Genomic DNA, 24,742 nt, shown 5'->3' on the forward strand with positions numbered 1-24,742 from the left:
AGCAAAATAATAAACCAACCAACAAACCTTGCACATCTGGTTAGTACCGTATTTTTTGCTCCATAACACTCACTTTTTTCCTCCTAGAAAGTAAGGGGAAATGTCTGTGCGTGTTATGGAGCGAATGCCTACGGATGGCGGGGGGATCTGCTGCAGTCGTGAGCAGAGGATCCATGGTTCCCCTTCCTTCCCTCCTCCGTGGCTCGCTTTGAAACAGAAAAGCGGGAGAAGAGCCACTGAGTGGGGAGAAGAGAGGGACAGAGAGCCTGGTTACAAAGCACGGATCCACATGGATCCTCAGGATTTTTGCACTGGGTCACCCCAAATTCACCATCAGATCACATAGCATGTCCATGGCTACAGCTTGCACCAAAAAAATCACGCACCCACTGTTGCCTGGGGCCGCAGTGGTGCAAAAACATGGTTACAAAGCATGGATCTACATGGATCCTCAGGATTTTTGCATTGGGCTACCCCAAACTCACCGTCAGATCACATCTCTGTGCCACAGCATGAACCACAAAAATCATACATCCACTGTTTCGTTTAGAATATTTTCTTTCTTGTTTTCCTCCTCTAAGAACTATGTGCGTATTATGGTCGGATGCGTGATATAGAGCGAAATATACGGTAGTATCTCACTGAATTACAAAACAACAAGTTGACACAAATAATTCAAGTAAGGACCAAGGTTTAGTTCCGGTTATTAACATGAGATGCACTGTGGCTGAGATATAACTTATTTTTCAGTTTCATAATCCCTATGTACAACATGTTTTTCCTGGCTAGAAGAGTACAGATGTCTCTACGAACTGTGCATAGGATCACTCAGTGTTGGAAACACAAAGAGGCAAGTAGTTCAGGACCTACTTATCACAACATATTTGCGATACAGTTAAACACATATATGGAACCCTTGCAAACTGATGTGTTGCTGGTTGCAAAACCTTGCAGGTAAATGTACTTTCCACGTCAGTAGCAACTTCCTATTAGGTACCAGGTTCAGATTCAGTTCTCCAGGTAAAGCTGGCGAAGAGCTCTGCCTGAAACTCTGAAAACCTGTTGCTGATTAGACCATGGTGTGGATGGGCCAATAGTGTTGTATAAGGCAGATTTCTACATTCATTCACACTAGGGCTATGTACACAATGCCATTTACTCTGGCTTCAGTTCACTTTGACTGCTGGTGTTTGGAGTGGAGTACACAAAACGCTAGCCACAATCCATACATATCATGTAGCTGCTTGAGAAATACTCCTGTTAGATGTGCTTCCCCCTCAAACCAGCTTCCAGCCTATTAGAGGATGGAAGCTGCAGTTAAGCTGAGGTGTGTACACTTCAGCTGGTTTGAGCATGTGCAGATGATGGCACATGCAGTGGTGACAGATTCAGTGAACTGGAGCTTGGCATGGGAAAACAAATCAGGTAATGGGCATCAGGTGAAGACATCCCCAACCAGTCTCTGCTGTGTGCAGCAATGTAAGAAAGCAACCCAAAATGCAATGGGCAGGGGCGGTGTGTGTGTGTGTGTGTGTGTGTGTGTGTAACCTAGGCCTGCCAGTGATTCCTGAACACAGGCAGGAGCAGGGAGAACTTTTCTTTTTTTAAATCTCTATGGTACAAACATGGTTAGCTTAAAAACACAGATAATCAAAATGGGAGATTACACAATACTTTTAGTTTCCACAAGAAGATGACCTACTGGCATGCTTTGGAAAAAAGCATAACATTAAACTATAGTGATGATGCAAATTGGCCGTACATTTCATTTCATGTACTCAAGAGTTCTGAGGTGCAAAGAAATTTGTCGCAACAATGATTGTGCCTGCTCAGAAATCTGAAGGAAACAGATGGTGTGACAACATCAAGGGGGGAAAAATAAATATTTTTCTGGCTGCTGATTCCTACTGTTCAAAAATATATCCACTCAGGATTTCTTTTTCAGTCTCTGCCCAACCACCACCAAGCCAATTAGCAGCTTGAAAGACAGCAGTATCCTACCGTGTTAATTGGAAATGCAAAGCAAACTGCACCTGATCTTATCTGTCCCCTGTGCAAAGGGGAGAGTTGGTTTAAGACTTAAACCAACAGGGATAGTGAAGGACCAAGCTACAGTGGGGGGAAAGCCTTTTTTTTACCTTTTCAATAAAAGTCTCAAATCCATTTAAAATGCACTTTTCATGTTCTTTTGAGAATATAATAGGTTTTTTAAAAAATGAAATAAAAATAAGCTTGAACAAGAATGGTTCATTTCATGAGCCTAAAGCTCTCTGCAGTCTGTTCTCCTAATTCTCTGAATTGGCGTGTATATAAAATGCCACTTGGAAGGCTAGTTCTTCAGACAATTGATTTTCACATGGAACGATCTGTGCATATTGATTTTCTTTTATATACTCAATAACAGGCATCTCCTTCAATTTAAAATTACCATGCTACATACAAGCAGGCCTTTTTTTCTGAAGATGCAAATGATATACAGTGGTACCTCGGGTTACATACGCTTCACGTTACAGACTCCGCTAACCCAGAAATAGTGCTTCAGGTTAAGAACTTTGCTTCAGGATGAGAGCAGAAATTGTGCTCTTGCGGCGTGGCAGCTGCAGGAGGCCCCATTAGCTGAAGTGGTGCTTCAGGTTAAATACAGTTTCAGTTTAAGGACAGACCTCTGGAACGAATTAAGTACTTAACCCAAGGTACCACTGTATATTTGATTTGAGAAATCCCAGTTTTTTCTAGCAAAAATTTCAAGGCAAAATTGGCATGCCTGGTTCAGCTCTAGCTGACTTAATTTAATCAAATATGCTTTTTGTTCTAAGTAAAAATTAGTTTAGTCATCTATGATTAGTCCTAAACTGAAGATTTGCATGAAAAGTAAATCACACATGCCACTTCAGTAGACAAGCATAAGAAGGATCAGTTTAGAAGTGCTAGCTAGCAATGTTTCACTTTCAGGCCTTCAAAGCCATTTCTTCAATGTAAACCATAGAAAACTAACCTATGTTATGTTAAAGAGTGTGAAATTTAAATAAGTGTCCTTTCCGTAAGAGATTTTATAGAACCGTTAGTTCAATACTACAAAGCAACAGAATTGAAAACTCTTTTTAAATGTTATATCCACCATTTTGAAGACTACTATACACCTTCCAGAACATTTGCTATTGTGAAAACTCATTTTTCCCCTAAAGCATATTCCCTCCCACTTTTGATTAAGGAGGCATTAGAACAAAATACTTTGTTTGCTTAAAACAGCAAGCCAGAAATACAAAGTATATTTCAGAATAGGCAGTACTTTCTTCCTTAAATATCACAGGATTTAAAAAAGAACAAAATCTGCCACACTGCAAAACATCATTAATGTAACAATTATTACTCACTTTTTGTTCTAGGTGAGAAAACCACCTTAACAGTAAATTTGTTTTACACCATCATTTTAATACCCTATTCGGCAGACAGCTGAATAGGATTTTCCCACTGTAAAGTGAAAGTCTGTTTACTTGCTTTCAGAAAATGTAGCAAAGTGCTTTTTCTTGCCTGGAAAGCTAGGTGCTAGGTGTTTTGTTGATTCAGTTGATGCTACTTATGTCTTTGGTATTTGTTTTATGGTATATACATTACTTTCTTATACTCCTTAAGCTGCTTTGATATTTAGAAAAATGGCATAAAGTCTTTAAAATAAATATGACTTTTCCCACACAATTGTTCTGCAAAGTTAGCAAAACATCTCAGCTGCACAAAGGCAGGTCAAGTTTATTTCTTTTTAACATAAAAAACAAACCAGTATTGAATTTCTATGGCCTTTTGCACATCATTAAATGCAACAGAAGGCACTACCACATCACACAGTTGAGAATCAAGATTGAATGTGTCAGTCAACATCCCCAAAGAAGTCTCAAAATAGGGGCACACAGTGATAAAGCTATTTTAAAAAATAATTTAAAAACCCAGTCGGAAAATTTCAAATATGAAACAGTTATGAAACCTGCATTTGTTTTAACTTGATTAGTTAAGCAGAGAATCTTATAACAAAGGAGGAGGATACAGAAGCCATTTCCTCAGAGGAAAGCAAAGCAAACAGAAGCAAAAAAGCTTTGGGTGAGAAAGGTGTCTAAAAATAAATGGCAGTTCTGATTAGGTGAGAACCAGACATTATGTCTACAGAGTTTAAAGGAGCTGGTTTTCATTCAAGTTGTACAAGGAGAAGCCAAAGTGACTTTCATTCAGCTAGCTTACGGTCAAGGACTGCTGGGACTGCCTCTGTTTGGCAAAACCACATTTCAAAATAATGTGCCTCTGCGTCGACAGCAGAGCTTTATAAGCAATATCCTGAGAATCCTCTTCTCTAGTTCAAAGAAGAATCAGAAGAAAAAAGAATGTGCATAGATGGATCATAAAAACGTAAGATGAGCCCTGCAGGATCAGCCCTAGTATTCTTGTTTTCACAGCGGCCAACCAAATGCCCATGGAAAGTGTGCAAGCAGGAACTGACTGCAACAGCCCTCTTCCCAGCTGCAGTTCCTAGCAATTGGTATTATGTGGTATATACTACCTCCAGTGTTAGAAATTCAAATATATAAGCTAGGTGCCAAATGGCTTCTTAAACCAAGGTTGCAGCTGCCAAAATGGAATGTCTAGTTGCCCTACAAAGCCTTATTTTTTCAAAGGATGGACTGACTGTGATTGGTTATCAATTAAAACACCTGGCTAGTTCATATGACAACCTTGAACTGGGTTAAGAGCTCTGGGAACTTATAGGAGAAAAGTCACTTGATCCCGGGACATTCCTGCACCTGCTCAGGCTGCACAGAAAAAGCGTTTTTGGTTCCAGAAATTCATTACGATTGTGCAGATGAAATGTAACGGATAGAATTCTACAGGGTGGGGCATTAGTTTGGGAAAACAGACTAGAACCAATGATCCCCAGATGGTGGAGATGTCAGGCGTCATCCTCACACCCAGGCATCTCCACTTGGGCAGAAGTTGTCAAAAGCCAGAAGTGGCCAAAGATAGCCTTATCATTCATCAATTGATAAGCAAAGTGAAGAAATATTTTGTTTTGTTCACGATTATTCTCAGGCGATCTGGTCAATTCAAACGCTTGATCACAAATAATGATAAATTATGTAAGAGGAAACAGCAGTAAAGTTGTTGGGATCTTTCATCTCTTAATAACATTTCTTGCAGCTGAACCACATCAGAACTAGTCCTATAATTAGACAGAGGAAGCTACCTCAGGCAGTAGTTGTGGTAGTACCCCCTCACATACCACCATTGCATTCCCCCTGAGACCCACACCCCAAGGTAGCCTGTTGGTCCTCAGATATGATAGAATACAGTGGAACCTCGGAAGCCGAACGCCTTTGAACTCAAACGTTTCAGCTCCTGAACAATCGAAACCCGGAAGTAATTGTTCCGGTTTTCAAATGATTTTCGGAAGCCAAATGTCCAGCATGGCTTCCAATTGGCTGTGGGATGCCCCTGCAGCCAATCAGAAGCCGTGCTTTGGTTTTCAAATTGTTCCGGGAGCAAAACGGACTCCCATTGGAACAGATTAAATTAAAAATCCAAGGTACGACTGTATTCTGTTCAGTCACACATATCCAAGTCAACATTCTACCACCACTCCAGTCAGATTCTGCACAGATCTCCCCCCCCCCCCCGCAATTATGTTGTGTATTTTGGGTTTTTTAGGTTGTAAACTGCCCCATGATCTCCAGGATGAAGGGAGGCATATAAATCTAATAAATAATAATGCAGAAAATGAGAGGTGTCTCCAATCCCACCCCAGGTCAAAGTCAAGCCACTAAAATCCAATGTGGTTGCTTTCTTAAGTCTGAAGTCATTTGGGCAGTGGCGTAGCGTGGGTTGTCAGCACCCGGGGCAAGGCAAGTAATTTGCGCCCCCTAACCCGTGGATTTGCGCCCCCTAACCCATGGATTTGCGCCCCCAACCCTAACCCCCAGATATTGTGCCCGGTGAGCAAGAATGTATAACTTGCTGCTGAGGTGGAATACACAGGATGAAACAGTTAAATCAGCTATGATAAAATGGGCACAGGATATTGGGTATAATATTATGTTTGCTGACTGGGAAAAGTTATGGACTACCGGTATGAAGTTTACGGCATGTAATGCCTTGAAAGAGAATATTATGAAAATGATATATAGGTGGTACATGACCCCAGTCAAGCTAGCTAAAATATATCACCTGCCAGATAACAAGTGTTGGAAATGCAAGGAAACTGAAGGAACATTCTTTCACCTCTGGTGGACTTGCCCTAGGGTTAAGGCCTTCTGGGAAATGATATATAATGAGCTGAAAAAGGTATTTAAGTATACCTTTCCTAAGAAACCAGAGGCCTTCCTTTTGGGCATTGTTGGCCAGAGGGTGTTAAAGAAGGACCAAACATTATTTATGTATGCAATAACAGCAGCAAGGATACTTGTCGCCAAACATTGGAAAACTCAAGATTTGCCCACGCTGGAAGAATGGCAGATGCAACTGATGGACTACATGGAGTTAGCAGAAATGACCGGCAGAATCCGAGACCTGGGAGAAGAAGCAGTGGAGGAGGATTGGAAGAAATTTAAGGACTATCTTCAAAAACACTGTAAATTATATGAGTGTTAAGAAGGATGAGAGATTTGAAAACAACAGGGCACCATAAAGTTAGCTGAAAAGATTATGAGAATGAGTGAATTTCATGAGAAATATAAATTTTGAGTGAATATCATGTTAAAACTAGGTATTCAGGATTTTGATAAAAATATTCAAAGTTATGGATAAAATATTGGAATTGTGTACAATAAGAATGAAAATAAGGTGATAAGTTGCTGGCTAAAGTTTTATTAACTTGGAATGTAGGAGCGAGAGACGTGAGGAAGTCCAAAAGGAAAAAATGAAGAAAAGATGGTTATTACAAGATGTATAACTTTATGTTTGTTTTATTCTTTTTTTGTTCTCTGTTTATTCTGTCTTTTTTTTCTTTATTGTATTAACAAAATTCTTAATAAAAAATTTATAAAAAAAAAAAGATGTTGCGCCCGGTGCGGCCGGCCCCCCCTGCACCCCCCATGCTACGCCACTGCATTTGGGTACTGCCTGACATTCTAAGGGAGTGTCCAGAGAAAATTTTCACTGCTATTAGATATACTGCAACAGATCTGCCTTGTTTCAGCAACTACCAATAGGATGCCTGGCCCTCACAGGTGAGACATTTTTGAAATAGAATCGGGGATCAAATATGTTGCTTGCCTGCAGTCATGAGGCAAGGAGAAGTACCATGTTAAAGGCAAAGACTCAAACTAGAGCAGAAAAAGGAAACATGCAACATTTGGTCACATTCTGGTCCTGCTTGCGTGAAACACTTAGTCATAGTTTAGTATTAAAAAGAGAAGCCATAGAGAGCCTTCAGCTCATGGGCTCCCTCTCCTGATTTGTTCTCCAGCAAGCCCATAAGGAGAAGTTGGGAAACTTTTGTTTCTGTTTTTCATTAACGGAAGCTTGCCATGATTTCTAACCATGGGCAAACTTTTGGCTAATTTTAACTATGGTTTGCTGAAACAAGCCACCTTCAAACCATGGGTTACAAGTGAGCTTATTCACAAAGTCCCATTCAAAGTAGCTACAGCTTATGGTTCAGACGTAATGCCAAACTAACAGAAAATCTTATTGTTCCAATCTCATCATGGCCTTACCAGAGGAAGAAAGGGCAGAGCGCAAAAGGCTTATTGCAGTTCGTTCTTGAAAATGCTAAACCACAGTTTAGAATGGCATGCAAATGCAGAATCCTTTACAGTCCCAGTAAGACTGTAATTGAACATTTCTAATTAAACATTTTCCAATGTCTTACATGGTTTCAGATCTGAATTCAGCATGTTTAGGCAACACAAATTTATGGTTTAAATCCACTCCTTTCCCTATTTACAAACAAAGCAAGCAAGGGAGAGTGTATGACCTCACTCTCTTAAAAGTTGTACAGCTTTGAAATCACCCAAGTTGGTGGTGTAGCAATTCATTATGTCAAATTTAGCAAATAATGCATTTTTTAGAAATGGGAAATATAGTAGTGGAAAATTCCCAAATAAAAGGAAGGGAAAAGCAAGGTCTTAGCTCCCCAAGGTTACAGAAAACAATACCAGATGGCAACAACTTCAAATGCATTTGCCAATGCCAAACATGGCTCTTCCCTGACTACAAAGTTCAAGCCAAGCCATGCTTTTTAAAAGCACAGAAGGAAACATGCCAAAATACATTAGGATGCACCATAGTCATCTATATACAAAATGAGGTATAGATATTCAACCAGGTGTACAAAACTCAAAACTAAGTAGTCTAATATGCCCCCAGCAGGCAGAAGGTGGTGGATCTGACTGGTACATCTCCAAGTGACTTGAAGCAACTGTTTACAAACTCCCAGCAATTTAACAATAGAAATTAATCGGGACCCTGCTAAGTATTGCAGAACCATTATCTGCAACAAGTAGTAGAACGTCCATGAAGGACCAAAATGGATGACAAGTTTTGTGACACTTTTTTGGCAAATTGCTTTGATGATGAGCCCGAAGACAACACCGTATTTATCAACCTAAATAGGTTGGCATGAGTCCTTTGGAAATATACCAAAGCAGACAAGGAGAAAAAACAACAACAGCAGCATGATAATGCATAAGGAATTATAAATATTGATGAAATGTTTCAATGAATGTGCTGGAAAAGAAAGGGTCGCAATTATACATTCCCCCCAGATAGATTATGGTAAACTATAGTCTACCTTTTATGTGAGTTCACCTACATTAGTAATTAAATTAAGGGAGAAGACGGGAAATTCCATCCTCCTGGCTCAGTTCCTGATCAGTATAAAGGGTGTTCAAAGGATTATTTCTTCTCTCTTTTCCTTGCTCTCTATTCAACTCAGCTTCATCTGCTGAAGGCCACAAGATCCTGGCTCACAGCCCTGGATGGATTAACTATGAACTTTATTCCAAAATGCTAAAATGCTAGGGAACTTTGAAATTTTCAACAAGATGGGTAGGGAGGAAGGAAGGCCAAATCTTCAGTTAGGATGGGACTGAAACAGAAAATTGTGATCGCTTTTGTCAACTCAACTGTAATGCAATTCCTACACCATTTTTAAACCATAGGAACTTTTATTTTCCTATTCCATTGTGTTAAGTTGCTATCCTTTCCAGATTTCACAGTAACATGCAGATAACAATAAGCCTTAAACTGAAGCACTGGACACTAATAAACCACTTGATTCGTTTCAGATACAGTCTGTGGTATCACACTTTTCTCTCCATCTCTTTGGGTTGCAAATTACCAAATCTGAACCCTGAGTGGAAGAGCCATTTAACATTGGTGCACTGACTATGAATTGGCTGGATTAGATCCCAAATTAATAATAGATCATCGTGTACAAAAATACACTTTTGAGCACTTCAGTTCCCATTGCTTCCAATCACCCTTTAGGCACAAAAAACCTATTTCAATCCTCACAGCAATTTTTAAAGCAGAGAATGTACACAAATAGATATTCTCATGAGAGATTGCCAGTGTCAGAATGAATAAGAATTGCACAGCTACATTAAAATTAAAATATGCAGAAGAACAGCCAATGAAAACAGATGCAAGCAACTCCAGTTATTCAAGGTGTTAAAATGAGATCAAGAGTAAATCTGAAACTGTTTAATACATTAAAAGCCAATCCAAGGGAACGGTTAGCCCTCCAGCCTTAGAGGTTTTAATGTGGTCGATGACTTGGGTCTTCCATGAGAAAATATGCTTTAACAAGTTTTATTTATAGTCAGCGCAGTGCTACAAAAGGTGAGATTTCACAGGAACCAGAACCTGAACATTGCTCCAGGGCAGCGAAACTCGCCAAGCATTACTAATCTAAAAACAGTCTTAGATCTCAAATTATCACAGACAGCTTACTACATGAGAAGTCAACAAAGAAATCAGTACAAATCTCCGATAATTTTACCAACTATGGCTGATACGTCAATTACAGATGACCTAGGACAGGAATATTCTGGCCACAGTGATCCATGCACTGGTAACCTCAAGATTCGATTACTGGAATGTGCTCTGTGGGCGGCTATCCTTCAGCCTGGTCCAGAGGCTCAAGGTGGTGCAAAACAGACCACTTGAACTGCCTGCTTACTCAGGCCCATCACCCATTTCACTTGGCTCCCCCCACTCTTAACATCTCCACCCAATCCTCCTTCCTTGCTGCTATCCAACCATCTGAGTTCATCATTGCAGTAGGAATTGTTGAACACTAGATAGAGCCATAAAGAAAGCTGATTGCCAAAGAATCGATGCTTTTGAATTATGGTGCTGGAGAAGACTCTTGAGAGTCCCATGGACTGCAAGAAGATCAAACCTCTCCATTCTGAAAGAAATCAGCCCTGAGTGCTCACTGGAAGACAGATCCTGAAGCTGAGGCTCCAATACTTTGGCCACCTCATAAGAAGAGAAGACTCCCTGGAAAAGACCCTGATGTTGGGAAAGATGGAGGGCACAAGGAGAAGGGGACAACAGAGGATGAGATGGTTGGACAGTGTTCTCGAAGCTACGAACATGAGTTTGACCCAACTGTGGGAGGCAGTGGAAGACAGGAGCACCTGGCGTGCTCTGGTCTATGGAGTCACGAAGCTAACGACCTAAAGACTAAACAACAACAGATACAGCCAGTTGCCCACCTAGCTTGCCTCCCTCTGCTCCCCCTGGAAAAGGCATGCTGGCTGGTGGGCAGGCTGAACCTTGAACAGGAGAACTTCTGTTAGAGCTGGGGGTCTACAGCAACCTTTGGATGCAGATCCCACTTGTTAAATCGTGAAATGTGGATGGGTTTTTTTAATATAACTTCCACAAGGCATTTTACTGGAAGCAGACATGAGCTTATGTAAATCCCACTCCCTGATGGAATCATCGTTTCCCTCCCCCTTTGGGGTAATTTACATCTGTTAACTAATTGGGATGCCTGTCCCAGAAGCATAGGGACCGCGGTGCAGCAGCAGCAGCAGCAGCAATCTTCACACTGTTAAAACCACTGCACTATCAACTAGATTCTATGCTGAACTTCACTGCAGTAGCTTTAACTCCAGAAGGGGCCAGCTACTATTCAGTTTGGGAGCTGATGCTGGGAATCTGTGTGATATTGTTGATTGAAAAGCTGGAGATTTTCACAATAGGAGGAAAAGTATCCTTCCCCATTATAGTTTGGTGCTACTGGGCATATCAATACAGTGGTACCTCTGGTTAAGAACTTAATTCGTTCCAGGGTTACGTTCTTAACCTGAAACTGTTCTTAACCTAAGGTACCACTTTAGCTAATGGGGCCTCCTGATGCCGCTGGGTCACCAGCGCACAATTTCTGTTCTCATCCTGAGGTAAAGTTCTTAACCCGAGGTCCTACTGGGTTAGCGGAGTCTGCAACCTGAAGCGTTTGTAACCCAAAGTGTTTGTACCCCGAGGTACCACTGTAAGGCTCTATTCTGCATGTGCTCCCCTCCCTTCCAATCCTTCATGTTACTGACATGTGTTAAGGTGACCAGAGGTTGGGCAGAGGTAAAACTACTGGAAAAAATGAAAACCTGCTGTGTCTATATTAATTTGGAGTGGTGTGGTCATTACTGAGATAATGGGAAATGTCATTAAAATCAGATATATGGGGGAAAGCGGGATTTCTCCCTTCCTATTAGGAATGGTTCATTTGTTTTGAAATATTTACTGTGCATAAACCTTTTTAAAGGCTGTTAAATCAGTACTGGTATTTTACAGTGGTACCTCTGATTAGGTATTTAAATTGTTCTGGAGGTCCATTCTTAACCTGAAACTATTCTTAACCTGAAGCACCACTTTAGCTAATGGGGCCTCCCACTGCCGCCGGAGCACGACTTCTGTTCTCATCCTGAAGCAAAGTTCTTAAACCAAGGTCCTATTTCTGTGTTAGCGGAGTCTGTAACCTGAAGCGTATGTAACCTGAGGTACCACTGTACTAAGTATACTCAGAGACTGTATACATGCACATGATCATTGCTTTGATGATTTCACAATAAGTTTCAAGAGTTGTTGGGAGACAAACAGCAGAGAAATTTCACCCAGTAACTCCAATATGCACGCATATTGTACACTGTTACAGCAAACTGTGTGGTAAATATAGTAATTTTCTGCAAATACTACTACACAACAGCAGGTGGATGTTAAGTATTCTCCCCTGTTCCCAGCCAATGGCAAATGCAAACTGAAAACTTAGCAGCAGACATGGCTATGGCTCTTTCTAGTGTAGGTACTAAAGACCATTGTATATTTGACATTTTACTAAGAAGTAACATGATATACAGGCAACTCCCTGTTTGCATGGGGGTTGTGTTCCAGGTCAATGCGTTTGTCAGTGGTTGTGTGTAAGCCCATTCTGCCCTATTCTGGGGCTGAAAATGGCATGCGTGTTAGTGGTCCCATGTGTCTTGGTCATACACAAAATGGCTTCTCTCTCTGTACATGTCTGCTCAGAAGTATGTTTGTGTGTACTAGGCCCTATTGCCAAGTATGTCAGCAACCATTACTACCTCAGCTTAGAGTTGCCCTGTGGGGTTCATGTACCCTTATAACAGCTGTGGGAGGGCAGAAATTCAACAGGGTAAGACTTTTGTACTATTTATTTTTTGAGCACTCTGCCCACAAAAAAGGACACAAATCTGCATATGGCACAAAGCCCATGCAAATCTGAGGCCTCTTTTGTGAGTGGTTCAGAGCAGTGGCGTAGCGTGGGGGGTGCAGGGGGGGCCGGTCGCACCGGGCGCAACATCTGGGGGTTAGGGTTAGGGAGCGCAAATCCACGGGTTAGGGGGCACAAATTACTTGCCTTGCCCCTGGTGCTGACAACCCACGCTACGCCACTGGTTCAGAGAGCCCAATCCACATACAGCAGGCATAGGTAAACTCGGCCCTCCAGATATTTTGGGACTACAACTCCCATCATCCCTGACCACCAGTCCTGTTAGCTAGGGATGATGGGAGTTGTAGTCCCAAAACATCTGGAGGGCCGAGTTTGCCTATGCCTGACATACAGTATACTGGATACACACATACACACACCTGATAAATTACACTCATTTCTGCATAATTAGCACTATAACATTTTATGAAATGCAGGTTTCTGGAGCTTATATGAATATGTAGTGTTATGAATTTGACGAATAACAGTTCTATTATAAACATATTGCCTATACCAAAAAACTAAGCCTTCTTAAAAATTATCACACTGACTTCTAGCATTATCTATGTAGCAGGGCTTGCAGAAGTTAAAAGCAAAACTCTTTTGACCTTGACTGTGTCCTTAGATTTAGTCCTATTGCAATATTTGCATTCCTGAAACAGACACACTTTCCTCCCCAAGAACTCTGTTAAGTATCTAATTCATTCAACATGTCCTGCTCAAATAACCTTAATAATAATAAAAATGGAAGTAGAAATTTAAAAATAAAAGCAAAATTCCTATTTCACAACATATTTTATGGGAGCTTAAAATATATTGCATGGTAGGAAGCACAAAACCTGTATTACGAGGCACAGCAAGTCATAGATTGAGTTTAATGTTCAATTTTTGTGCACCCAGAGATAGAAAGCACCACCAGAAATTAAGAGTAGAAGCCACATCACAGCGCATGGACACAAGCTCACACAACCCTACCTTAACACTAATAAATAATGTACGACACTTAAGAACATACTTGGTTAAGAAATGTTTTTATTAGGAAGATTCATACTTCAACCTTTCAATGCACTCACAGAGCTCAGGGTGGTTTACAACAATATGAAAACCAAGTAAAAATAACAAATAAAATATAACAGCAACAAAGCAATAAGAAACAGAAAACGTTCAGCAGAGAAACCAGACGAAGATTATCAGCCATTTGCTCACTTTAAGCAAATCCTTAATACATCTAATCACCACAGCTCTACTATCATCAGCCATTTTGTTAATTATCTCAGATACTTCGTGAAAAAAAATGAAAGGACAGTTCGGAACCCTGGCAGAACAACATTAATAGCATAGAATGACAAGGAAGTAGGATGTTTTTAATGTCCTTATGTTAATAGCACATATGAGGAGGGCTCTGGGGATATTATTACCCCACCCCCAGCGGTATGGCATTTATACCTATTCACACAGCAAAGGAAGGGGAGAAGTCAGTGTAGGAAAATCTGTACAGTATCCAACCTTCTTTCTGGGCGATGTTACTCTTTCCTGTGCTATTGTAAAGCACCACAGATTACCATGTTTGATGCGGGGAGGGGGGGGGGGTAAACCTAGAGAGAAAGGACAAATGTGACAAAGTCCCCTTCGTCATCCATCCTTGCTATGCTCTCTGGTCCATGGTAGTAGTTAGAACACGGGCAAACAAGTCAGTAGTTCAAATCTCAACTCAGCCATGAACTCACTAGCTTGCCTTAGGCAGGTTGCTGTCTCTCTGCTGCCTTCCCAACGTAGTGTATTAACAGGAAGACAAATACTAGCCTACTTAATAGGCTTGTTTAAAGGATTACTTGGCTAATATATGTAAAGCATTTTTGGTAAATTTGGGGTAAAATCTTTGTGCAAAATGATAAGGCACGGACGATTCAATTACTGGAAAGGAGCTTCTTCCACTGAAATAAGATGGAGCTCCTTTCCCATTGCAGGGAATGGACTGCAACTCTTGTTCCAAAGCCCTGGCTTGCTGGTGAAGAACATACAGGGGGAAATGCAAACTTGTTTTCAAATTAAGCAACATCTTCTCTTCAGTTTCAGATATGCAAAACTACACACGACACACATTAGCGTAGCACCTGCCCATTTAATTGTTTCATGAAAGATGCATAGGGGAACTTCTGGAACTTCCGACACAACTAAGCAGCTATTAAACAATGATAAAATTCCTTAAACATCATTAGGTTTTTCAAGAATCTATGACTGTCTTCCTGATTCAGAAAACAAGTCCTGCAATAAAACATTATTTAAAAAGCCGGTCTGAAGCCAGGCTAAAATTAGCTCACAGCGTCCCTCTGTCGCACAAGTAATTTCAAGGTTGTATTTTTAGAGAGCAATCTTGGGAGAATCGCGATGGTTTGTACCTGATCTCTAGGAGCCATCTATGAACAAGTGTACATTTCCCCTGGATGCTTCAATACAGACCTTCATTTGCTAACAAAGACTGTTCAAGGCAAGGTCAGGTCCTAGTATCAATCAGCAGATAAAGTTTCCATCAACAGACATATGTAATTGTCATGCCAATTACAACCAGGTTTTGTAAAAAAAATCTTATTAGAAACACCAAGTGTCAAAAACACATTACAGTATTTAAGACCTGCAGCTCCTCCTACCAGTGTGCTGAGAAACAGCATACAATCTCCAGTCCAATTCTTCCAAAGCCATCTCTTCAGTTTTTAGCCAGCATCTCATTCTCTAACAAAGGCAACGCACAGGAAAGCATTCTTCTCCCCATCATCAAGTAGAAACATTATGGGGGGACGGGACCTGCAGCACTGCTTCAACAGCACGGCATTTCAGTTACTGCACACAGACACCCCCCTACATCCTCCTTCTCCATATTAGCTCAAAAGGAGGTGCAAGAACCCTTCCTCCGCAATGCACAGACAGGAGGGATGCTGTGGAGAGGCAGAGTCAGGAATGATAATTACATCAATATCGCTTTAAAAAAAAAAAAAGTTATCCCCTCCTCCATGAAGCAACCCCACCACCCAGCCTTGCTCCCATGCTGAATTGCTATTAGATGTCAGAATTAACACGACGCTTTCATTAGCCAGCTCTCCCTCGCTGGAAGAGTTAAAGCACATCCCTGCACTGCTCTGCTTTAAGAGCACATCTATATTGATGCTGCCTGCTGTTTCCTTAAAAAGAGGAAAGCTAACACAGCTTTGAAAGATAATACAGCTCTGAACAGAAAAAGGGGAGGACACAGAATTTCCCTTCCATTGGAAGCAGCCAAGTAAGCCTAGTTTAGATGAAATACTTGTTTTTAAATTTCTGCCTGGTTGGACTTTTTTAAATAAAATGAAATGAATGAAATCATAAATCCAGTGGGTCAAGGGCTATTGACATTTGGTTGTACTGTATCCCTTAAGTCTTTAAATCAGTGTTGGAAACTGGGATAGAAAAGCTAGGAGCCAAATGGCTTCTGGGACCTGGGTTGTGGGAGCCAAAATAGACTGTCTAGTCATCACTGGGGGAGAGGGGAGGCAGTCAGCAACACTTTTTATTTATTATTTTAATAAGCATGAATTAATATGCAATTCACGTAAGTGACACACTGTTAATACCACATTTTTAGCAGAAATTGTTAATACATGTTTCATTGGGTGTTTACAATAAAACATATTGGTACCATACTTCAGTTTTCAAAACACTCTACTCTTTATTGTTAAAACACCTTAACGTATTATCTATCCTGAACATATACTTCGAGGCTTCAAAGCACATACAGTGGTACCTCTGGATGCAAACAGGATCCGTTCCGGAGCCCCATTTGCATCCTGAAGTGAATGCAACCCATGTCCGCGTGTCGTGATTCACCGCTTCCGTGCATGCATGTGACGTCATTTTGAGCATCTGCGCATGCGGCAAAACCTAGAAGTAATGAGCTCCATTATTTCCGGGTCGCCGGAGAGCGCAACCCGAAAATGCTTAACCTGAAGATACTTCAACCCGAGGTATGACTGTACATTTCAGTAATCCTTGAGTGTCAGCTAGGCTCATAATATGGCACCCAGACTTTTGGAAGTGCTCGCAATTAAGAATCTTTAGGAGCAAAATGCACCTGGTGCCCTGCTAAATTCAAACCCTGCCTTCAGTTTAAGAATGGCTTCAAGTTTACTCAGCTAAGAGAGAGTCTCAGCCATTGAGTCAGTAAGATCAGGTCAAAAGCCATGGTGGACTCAAGTAGGCATAGTCCTGTGATGGTCTTAACAAGGTACAACCCTGGCCACATATACTCTTCTCACTCCTTCCACTGTAACTCAGCATGCTAAACCATAAAAAGGTTGGGAAGGACTGGGAAAGAGTCTGTGATTTAGAATGAGACCTGGGCTCAATTTTTCTGATTTACTGAGGACAAAGATCTCTTTCTCAGCCTTGCTCTTTTCACAGAACATAGACAACAGATTCCACCTCCTTCTTAAAGCTTGTGTGTTTCCCTGGACATAATCCCTTGGCCATTAATATTGCTATGACACAAGCTTGAATTTTTCATGGAGGGTGGTAAAAAAATGTTTTAATACAAAACAGCATTTAATTAATCTAATTAGAATTAAATAAAAATAAAATAAATTCCCCAGGGACTCCATGGTTCCCTCTTCTTCACATTAGAAACTCCCACAAGCAGAGGCCTTACTTGGCCTAGGCAGTTTGGCCCAGTGCTGGTGAAAATTTATAGTTTGAGATGGGCAATGGAAGATGGAAGTGTTATGATCTTTGCAAAAAAAGAAAAAAACAGCCATGTTGTTTCAGGTGAGCACTATTTAGTTAAGACAAAAGCCACATTTTAAATTATTATTATTAATAATGATGATAATTTGATTTATTACCTGCCCTTCACCCTAAGGTTCCAAGGAGAGTCACAACAATTTAAAGTACTACATTTAAAATAAAATACCTTGCTTAGAAGCCATTTTTTACTATGTTAGTTTTTGATTTATGAACATTAGAAAATTGAAATCAATTGACTGAGATTAAGCAGTCAAGTGCTGCATAAACCAGGGGGTAGACAACATGGTGAACTCCAGAAGTTGTTGGATTCCACCTCCCATTAGCACATAATAGCCAACAGGAATTATGAAAGCTGTAGAGCAACTCAGTATGAATTATGGGTGAGTAACCTACCCTTGAATTATGGTGCTGGAGGAGACTTTTGAGAGTCCCATGGACTGCAAGAAGATCAAAGCTATCCATTCTTAAGGAAATCAGCCCTGAGTGCTCACTGGAAGGACAGATCCTGAAGCTGAGGCTCCAATCCTTTGGCCACCTCATGAGAAGAGAAGACTCCCTGGAAAAGACCCTAATGGTGGGAAAGATGGAGGGCACAAGGAGAAGGGGACGACAGAGGACGAGATGGTTGGACAGTGTTCTCAAAGCTACCAGCATGAGTTTGACCAAACTGCGGGAGGCAGTGGAAGACATGAGTGCCTGGCGTGCTCTGGTCCATGGGGTCACGAAGAGTCGGACACGACTAAACGACTAAACAACAACAACAACCTACCCTTCCTCTACAAAACCAGAATGCAAGCTGATTTTTGCTCCCATGTTTGGGAAGGTTGTGACGAGGAACCACAAAAATAGGCAACCCTTTGTAGGTTACCAGGAGCCCTGCATGGTGTGGGTCCTGCATTATGGGCTTTCTTTGAACTAGAGATAGCACACATGCAGGAATGCAGACTAAGTGCAAGACCTGTGTCTTCAATAGCTATTTGGATCGAAAATTTTGGAAGGCTGGCCTGATTTGCTCAAATATCCACTAATTATTTCTTGAGCCCCGGTCCCTGCATCACAAATAGTGTGAGGATTAACACTGCAAACGTTAATGAGGCATTTTTGTTGTTGTCCTTATGGGTTACTAGGATATGTTAATCTTAGTTCTTGCAGCACAGAGTACTTCCTATAAATAACATGTTCTTAACAAATTCCACTTCCTGAAGGCAGCAATCTCTCCAGGAAACCTCTTAAGATACCCAAACCCCCATTTTCCCTTCCACGGTAGTTGAATTAACCCAAGAGCAAAGCCTCACTGCTTTTAAGTAATGAACTCTCCATTTACTGTAGCAGAAGTTACAACAAATAACACAAACTTGAAGTACCCAGAGGCAGTTGAACTGTGGGATTTTTCAACTGGTCTGATGGCAGAATCCATAATTCACAGCACACTATTAGTTTTATTTATGTGCCTCAACTATTTTAAGTCCCAGAAAATTTATTTCCTTTTTAGCCTTAGCTATTTTTTCCCTTTTAAGAAAATTAATCTGATGCAGTAAGTAGCGAATAGAAGAAAACTCAATACCACTTGGTATTCAAGTCCAGATTTTTACTCTGCAAAAGACATGTCAAACAACGAAGTGATTTAAAATATTCTGGCCTTACCAGCGGTCCTGCTTGGATCACAACCCAGAAGGCAGCTACATTTATGATCTACAGCTTTTTGAACCTCAGGTCCCCGGTAGTCAAGTCTGACCCTCTGTCTAGGGTTGCAGCCTGAGTATTAAGAAAACCATTTGAAAGCCCCACCCTATCCCAAAATCAACAGTAATATTATATCCAACCAAAGTATGTACATGGTATACTGTATACCTTTTGAGTTCTCCTATGTGTATAATATAATAAAATTTATCCAGGGTGAGAATAGAAGCTTTTTTCTTTGTTTCTGAGAAAAATGCACAACATTAAACAAAGCCACAAAGATTGGCGAAGTACCCAGACTAAAATGAACTTATAATGTCTGGTTTCAATGGATTTTTCAAATGCTTAACTCAGTCTATTAGATAAGTTCATGAAGATACCAACAAAAGGTAAGTTCGGTGATACAGTCATACCTCGGGTTGAATGTGCTTCGGGTTGAGCGCGTTCGAGTTGCGCTCCGCGGCAACCCAGAAGTAACAGAGCGCGTTACTTCTGGGTTTCGCCGCTTGCGCATGTGCAGACACTCAAAATGACGTCACATGCATGCGCAGAAGCGGCCAAAAGCGATGTGCATGTGTGCAGATGTGCCGTCGCTAGTTACGTTTGCTTCTAGATACGTTTGCTTCTAGATACGGATCCCGTTCGTATCTAGAGGTACCACTGTATTCACAATACCAAGAGATGCTAGTAGAGTTGTAGATAGATGTTAATAAAGTTGTAGACAATGAAGTTGAGACGACAGGGTGCTGGCGTTTTGCACCTGTTTCACTCTGGCACTCCAAGTAATCAAAAGGCCGCTGTTCGCCCCTGATGGGGCCCTTTAACTGGGGCTTGCAGGTACACACTCCCAAGATAGTTTTCTGGCCTTATTCAGTGATCTAATCTCAAAGTCTTGATATGTATATTGATATCCAATCTTATAGAGAATACTCTTTCTTGGTTTAAGCTTAAGAGACTGATTTGCTTAGCCTTAGGCTGGGTAGTTTGCAAGTCTTTGTGGCTTTGTTTAATATTTTATATTTTTCTCTGAAGGCTGATAAAGTATGTATAATTATTGTTCTGTGTATATTAATCGCCAACGTGTTGCATGAGTTGCACTACTTCTAACAGAAGCACAGGTTGCATTTTTCTAGCATTATTTTTTTTTGGCTAGTTGATAAATGTTGAGGAAGCCATTATCACAACAAATAGGGTTATTTCTTTTGCTCAACCTGCTGCAGAAAATTACATTAGACGAATTCAGCATTCTAAAATCCATGAATGATTATACCCCACATATTGCAAAAAGGAGAAGTTTATTTCCAAAGAATTATGTATGTTTCTACGTGACTCTACAGAAGACTCCCACTGCATGGGTTCTTGGTCACTGTTTCTCCCCCTAAATTTAAAAGAACTTCTAGCCCTCCACATGCTCAAACAGGAGGGCAGTGGCTCTCTTAAAGCCTTTTGGAAGTCTCCCCCCTTCATGTCCTTAATCTGAGCAGCTGAAAAAGAGAGCGTGTGGAGACTTGCAAAGCACAAGGAATTCTGAGAGGTGGTCCTGCCAACCTGTCACTCATTTGACATCATAATGACAACATGCAACTGATGGGTGGATGGCCCTTGGGAGTCAAAAAGGTTCTCTACCCAATTTAAAATGAGTCACCTACACTACTGCACCTGTACACCAGCTCTCCCAGACCGCACAATCTATTCCACTTCATAATTGCAGATTCCAGCTCTGTGGCAAATTGGGCCTTGGATTTGGGGTGGGTGGAACAATTGCCTTCTGCCTTTTTCAGATTTGGTCTATCCGTTTGTCTGTCAAGGAACACCTGCACATTGGACTCAAGGTCATGTTCCAAGATACACGTTTGGTTAGTGATGCAGAGGTGTCTGTGGAACATATTGGTCCCTAGCCATGTTGGCTTAGCTTAACCACAATGTAGCCTAGTACAAACCAAACTTTCCTGTTGCTGCAGATAACATTATGGAAATCAATGGTGGGCCATCTTTCTTTTAGAGGACCCTGTATACCATTACTGAGGTTTTTCTTGAGATGAGAAAGCCTATATAAGCTTCCAGTGTTTCCTAGAACAGAAATTGAACACCTGGAATCTAAATCTTGACCCAATATTCAATTCCTGTAGCTGGAAGAGGTAGACTCCCCACTCTGCTCAAAGATGCCCATAACTTGGAGTGTTTATTTTGCAAGTCAAGTATGGTGAACACAAAGAAGTGATAATGATACCACCAAGTCTAGAAAATAATGATATGCTCCTGAACTGCCTCCAATCCCAATGAAACTTGAAAGCTGTGATTTGTAATTGAGTATAGTCTTTATTTAAAGGCATCAGAAGGGGGTAATTTTATTTATAACAGAATTATAAAGAGACTGAATAAAGGCAAACTAAGTTTTAATCCTTAATATTTATCGCAAAGCAACAATGGTAGGGTTGCGGGGTTTGTTTGTTTGTTTGTTAAGATAACAAGTGCAGTCATGTACATTTTAAAATTAACTTTGATGATATAAAGCTCTCTTAATCCACACTCCTTATGACTCCCATGCAAAGAGATTAAACATACAAATCAAGAGCATTCATTTGAGAGCAAGTCAGGCTAATCTTAACAAACGCAGCAAATGGCATTTTAATAAAATGCCACATTTAATCATCATATAGCATTAATTCCAAAAGGTATTTCAGGACCGAACAAGAGTACATCACTAGTACCTTGTCAGTTTGAGTACATATCAAAGAAAAGGAAAATTCACCCTTGAGGAGGAAAGCGACTCATTATATCATACCAGCAATATAGTTACGTTTTCCTCCTTTCTTTAAAATATTTACAAAATCTTAGCTTAAATAAAAAATGAAGAGCTTTGATATGTGAATACTGGGGGGGGGGGATTGGGACTATCAAATGATATAACATTTGATTTTGAAAGAACTCAATTGCATCTAGTTTCCCCCCTCTGTGTTCAGTTCCCTGACACTATTATATAAGAGAGCCCATGGAATTTACTGGTTTAATCAATGTTTTAACAAGGCTACTGGTGGTCACTGGACAGAATTAAACTGGGATCTGGGAGATCTGGGTCTCGCCTCCTGAGGGAATATCCTCAGATTCCATTTCAAATATACAAAACAGGAATGTGTTCACATCTGTAATTCCTCTTGTAACCAAGCAAGATTACTACTGAAACACCTATAGTTACATTTACAGGGGCTTTCCATTTAAAGGCATTCATTCATAATCCCACATACAGTAGCTCTGCCCAATCACACAACAGAAGCAAAAATACAAGAAGTCATTCCTATAGTGCCCTTGGCATTGTTAGTGAAGGGCAGCTAGATAGCAAACTCATGGGGTGTCCACCCAACTGTCTCCCTTTAGTCATTACCTCTCTTTATTTAATTTTTATTTATTATTTATTTTTTTATTTTTATCCCAGACTGGCATCTGTATTGGACTTGAAATTGTTTTATATGTGCTTTTTTATTGCTGATGGGGTTTTTTAAATTGTTAAATCGCTTTAAGATATTTTATGAGAAAAAGAGCCTAAATAGATCTGTACTTTTATTTCTATAGGATAACTGCCTACCATTCTGTGTATGTGAACTATGCAAAAATCACAATGTTGGGAAAACCATGAAGCCAGCCAATGCTTCTCTTGATTCCTGCAGTCTCGGTTAATTTTGCCCGCTCAGCTGTATCCTGCCTCATGCAGGGGGGCAGGGATTCACAAGAGCAGACATGATGCAGGAAAAACCGTGAAGCCAGCCATGCCTCTACATAGCAATATACTGACATATCAGGCACTGTGATGTACAGTGGTACCTCAGGTTAAGTACTTAATTCGTTCTGGAAATCCGTTCTTAACCTGAAACTGTTCTTAACCTGAAGCACCACTTTAGCTAAAGGGGCCTCCTGCTGCTGCCGTGCCGCTGGAGCACGATTTCTGTTCTCATCCTGAAGCAAAGTTCTTAACCCGAGGTACTATATCTGGGTTAGCGGAGTCTGTAACCTGAAGTGTATGTAACCTGAAGCATATGTAACACGAGGTACCACCGTATATCATAATGTTCTAGACTATTGCAATGTTGAAAACCAGTTATCGCCCAGCTCTACTCCCATCACATAGAAAGGGGTGTGTATCTCAATTTTAAACACCAGAGGTATTGAATGTAAACAGTATAGAATGCTCCCCTTATCACCTAAAGGTTCTCTCCCTTCAGCCACTGTCTGCCCTCGCTCAAGTGCTTTCCCCCTCATACTGGAAGTGTGAGCACCTGGGAGAAGAATTCTTGGATAGAGAGGCCATGGGAAGGGTGAATTCTGCACTTTCTATACCTATGCCCGTTTTGCTGTTCTGCATCCTCATTCAATGCAAGGAGAAGGTGAGATTCATGTTCAGAACACAGGGGCCTACAAGGTCCAGATCAGGACAGCTTAAACAGGCAAACTCTGAGCATCCTTCTTCCAAGTCTTATGCAGGTGACTTTGCTTAAGACTTTGAAAGGAATGGATGATGGTGTTATCTGCTGTCTGTCTCTCTGTCTTAATGGGCAGAGGGTCATTAAGGCCATGATCCTACTTTGAAAACAAGCCAGGGTAGACTACCCAAGCCTTAAAAATTGCCTTTTATGAATGAAACAAAGAGAATCTCCACATTTTGCCACTAGAACTGTGGTATATTTTACAATTACATTATAAAAAATACTTTAATAAAGGTAAGTACAGTGGTGCCTCGCAAGACGAAATCAATCCGTTCTGTGAGGCTCTTTGTATAGCGGTTTTGTCGTCTTGCGAAGCAAGCCCATTGACAGCTTAGCGGATTAGCGCTATTAGCGGTTTAGCGGCTTTTAGCGATCAGCTGTTAAGCGGCTTATCAGCGGATCAGCTGATAAGCGGCTTAGCAGCTTAGGAAAAGGGGGGGGGGAGCGAAAAAAACCCGCAGGAACTCGCAAGACATTTTCGTCTTGCGAAGCAAGCCCATAGGGAAATTCGTTTTGCGAAGCGCCTCCAAAACGGAAAACCCTTTTGTCTAGCGGGTTTTCCGTCTTGCAAGGCGTTAAATATAAGTTTTGAGTCCTTTCATGACAAAAGTATCATACAGAATATTACTAAAACAACACACATGTATTAATCCCTCCCATCTGTAACCAACTTCATCTACATGAAACTGTTCACATCCATCCCTTGCTATCTTTTCTCTCTCTCACTCTCTCTGCCCTGACATTGTTTTCTTCACTGTTGATTTCAGATTAAACACTCCCCTGAGGCAGGGACTTGTGTTTTTGCTGGCTTATAACACTCCTTAAAGTGCCACATGCTGTAATAATAATGATTCTCCACAGCATTTTTAATACTACTAATAAAAAGTTCATGCTATGAATCTTCTTCAAAAGCTTTAACTTGGCTATCATTTACCCAGGGTTAGACTGAATCTTAAGGAGCAACTGCAAGTTCAGGAAACATTGACATGGAAGCTAAAAATCACAATAAACACGAATCTCTATCCCATCCCAACATTTGATGTTACCTATTAAAACCCTTTTAAGAGGCAAATGCAATAACTCTCCAAACTCA

General features: G+C 40.8%; 1 protein-coding gene across 8 annotated transcripts in view; it reads right to left on the reverse strand.

Annotated features, from left to right (window-relative positions):
- MCF2L (MCF.2 cell line derived transforming sequence like) overlaps nt 1-24,742 on the reverse strand; it is a 119,281-nt gene that overhangs the window by 82,403 nt on the left and 12,136 nt on the right. Inside the window, exon 1 of one of the 8 annotated variants that reach the window (XM_079972499.1) lies at nt 15,370-15,709. The exons of the other annotated variants lie outside the window; for them this stretch is intronic. Within the exon in view, the coding sequence (XP_079828625.1) occupies nt 15,370-15,448 (79 nt within the window). The 5' untranslated portion in view covers nt 15,449-15,709. Of the gene's footprint in view, nt 1-15,369; nt 15,710-24,742 lie in introns of those variants that run through there. 8 annotated transcript variants of the gene reach the window in all.

The sequence above is a fragment of the Podarcis cretensis genome (assembly GCF_951804945.1).
Source record: "Podarcis cretensis genome assembly, chromosome: 4".
NCBI lineage: Eukaryota > Metazoa > Chordata > Lepidosauria > Squamata > Lacertidae > Podarcis > Podarcis cretensis.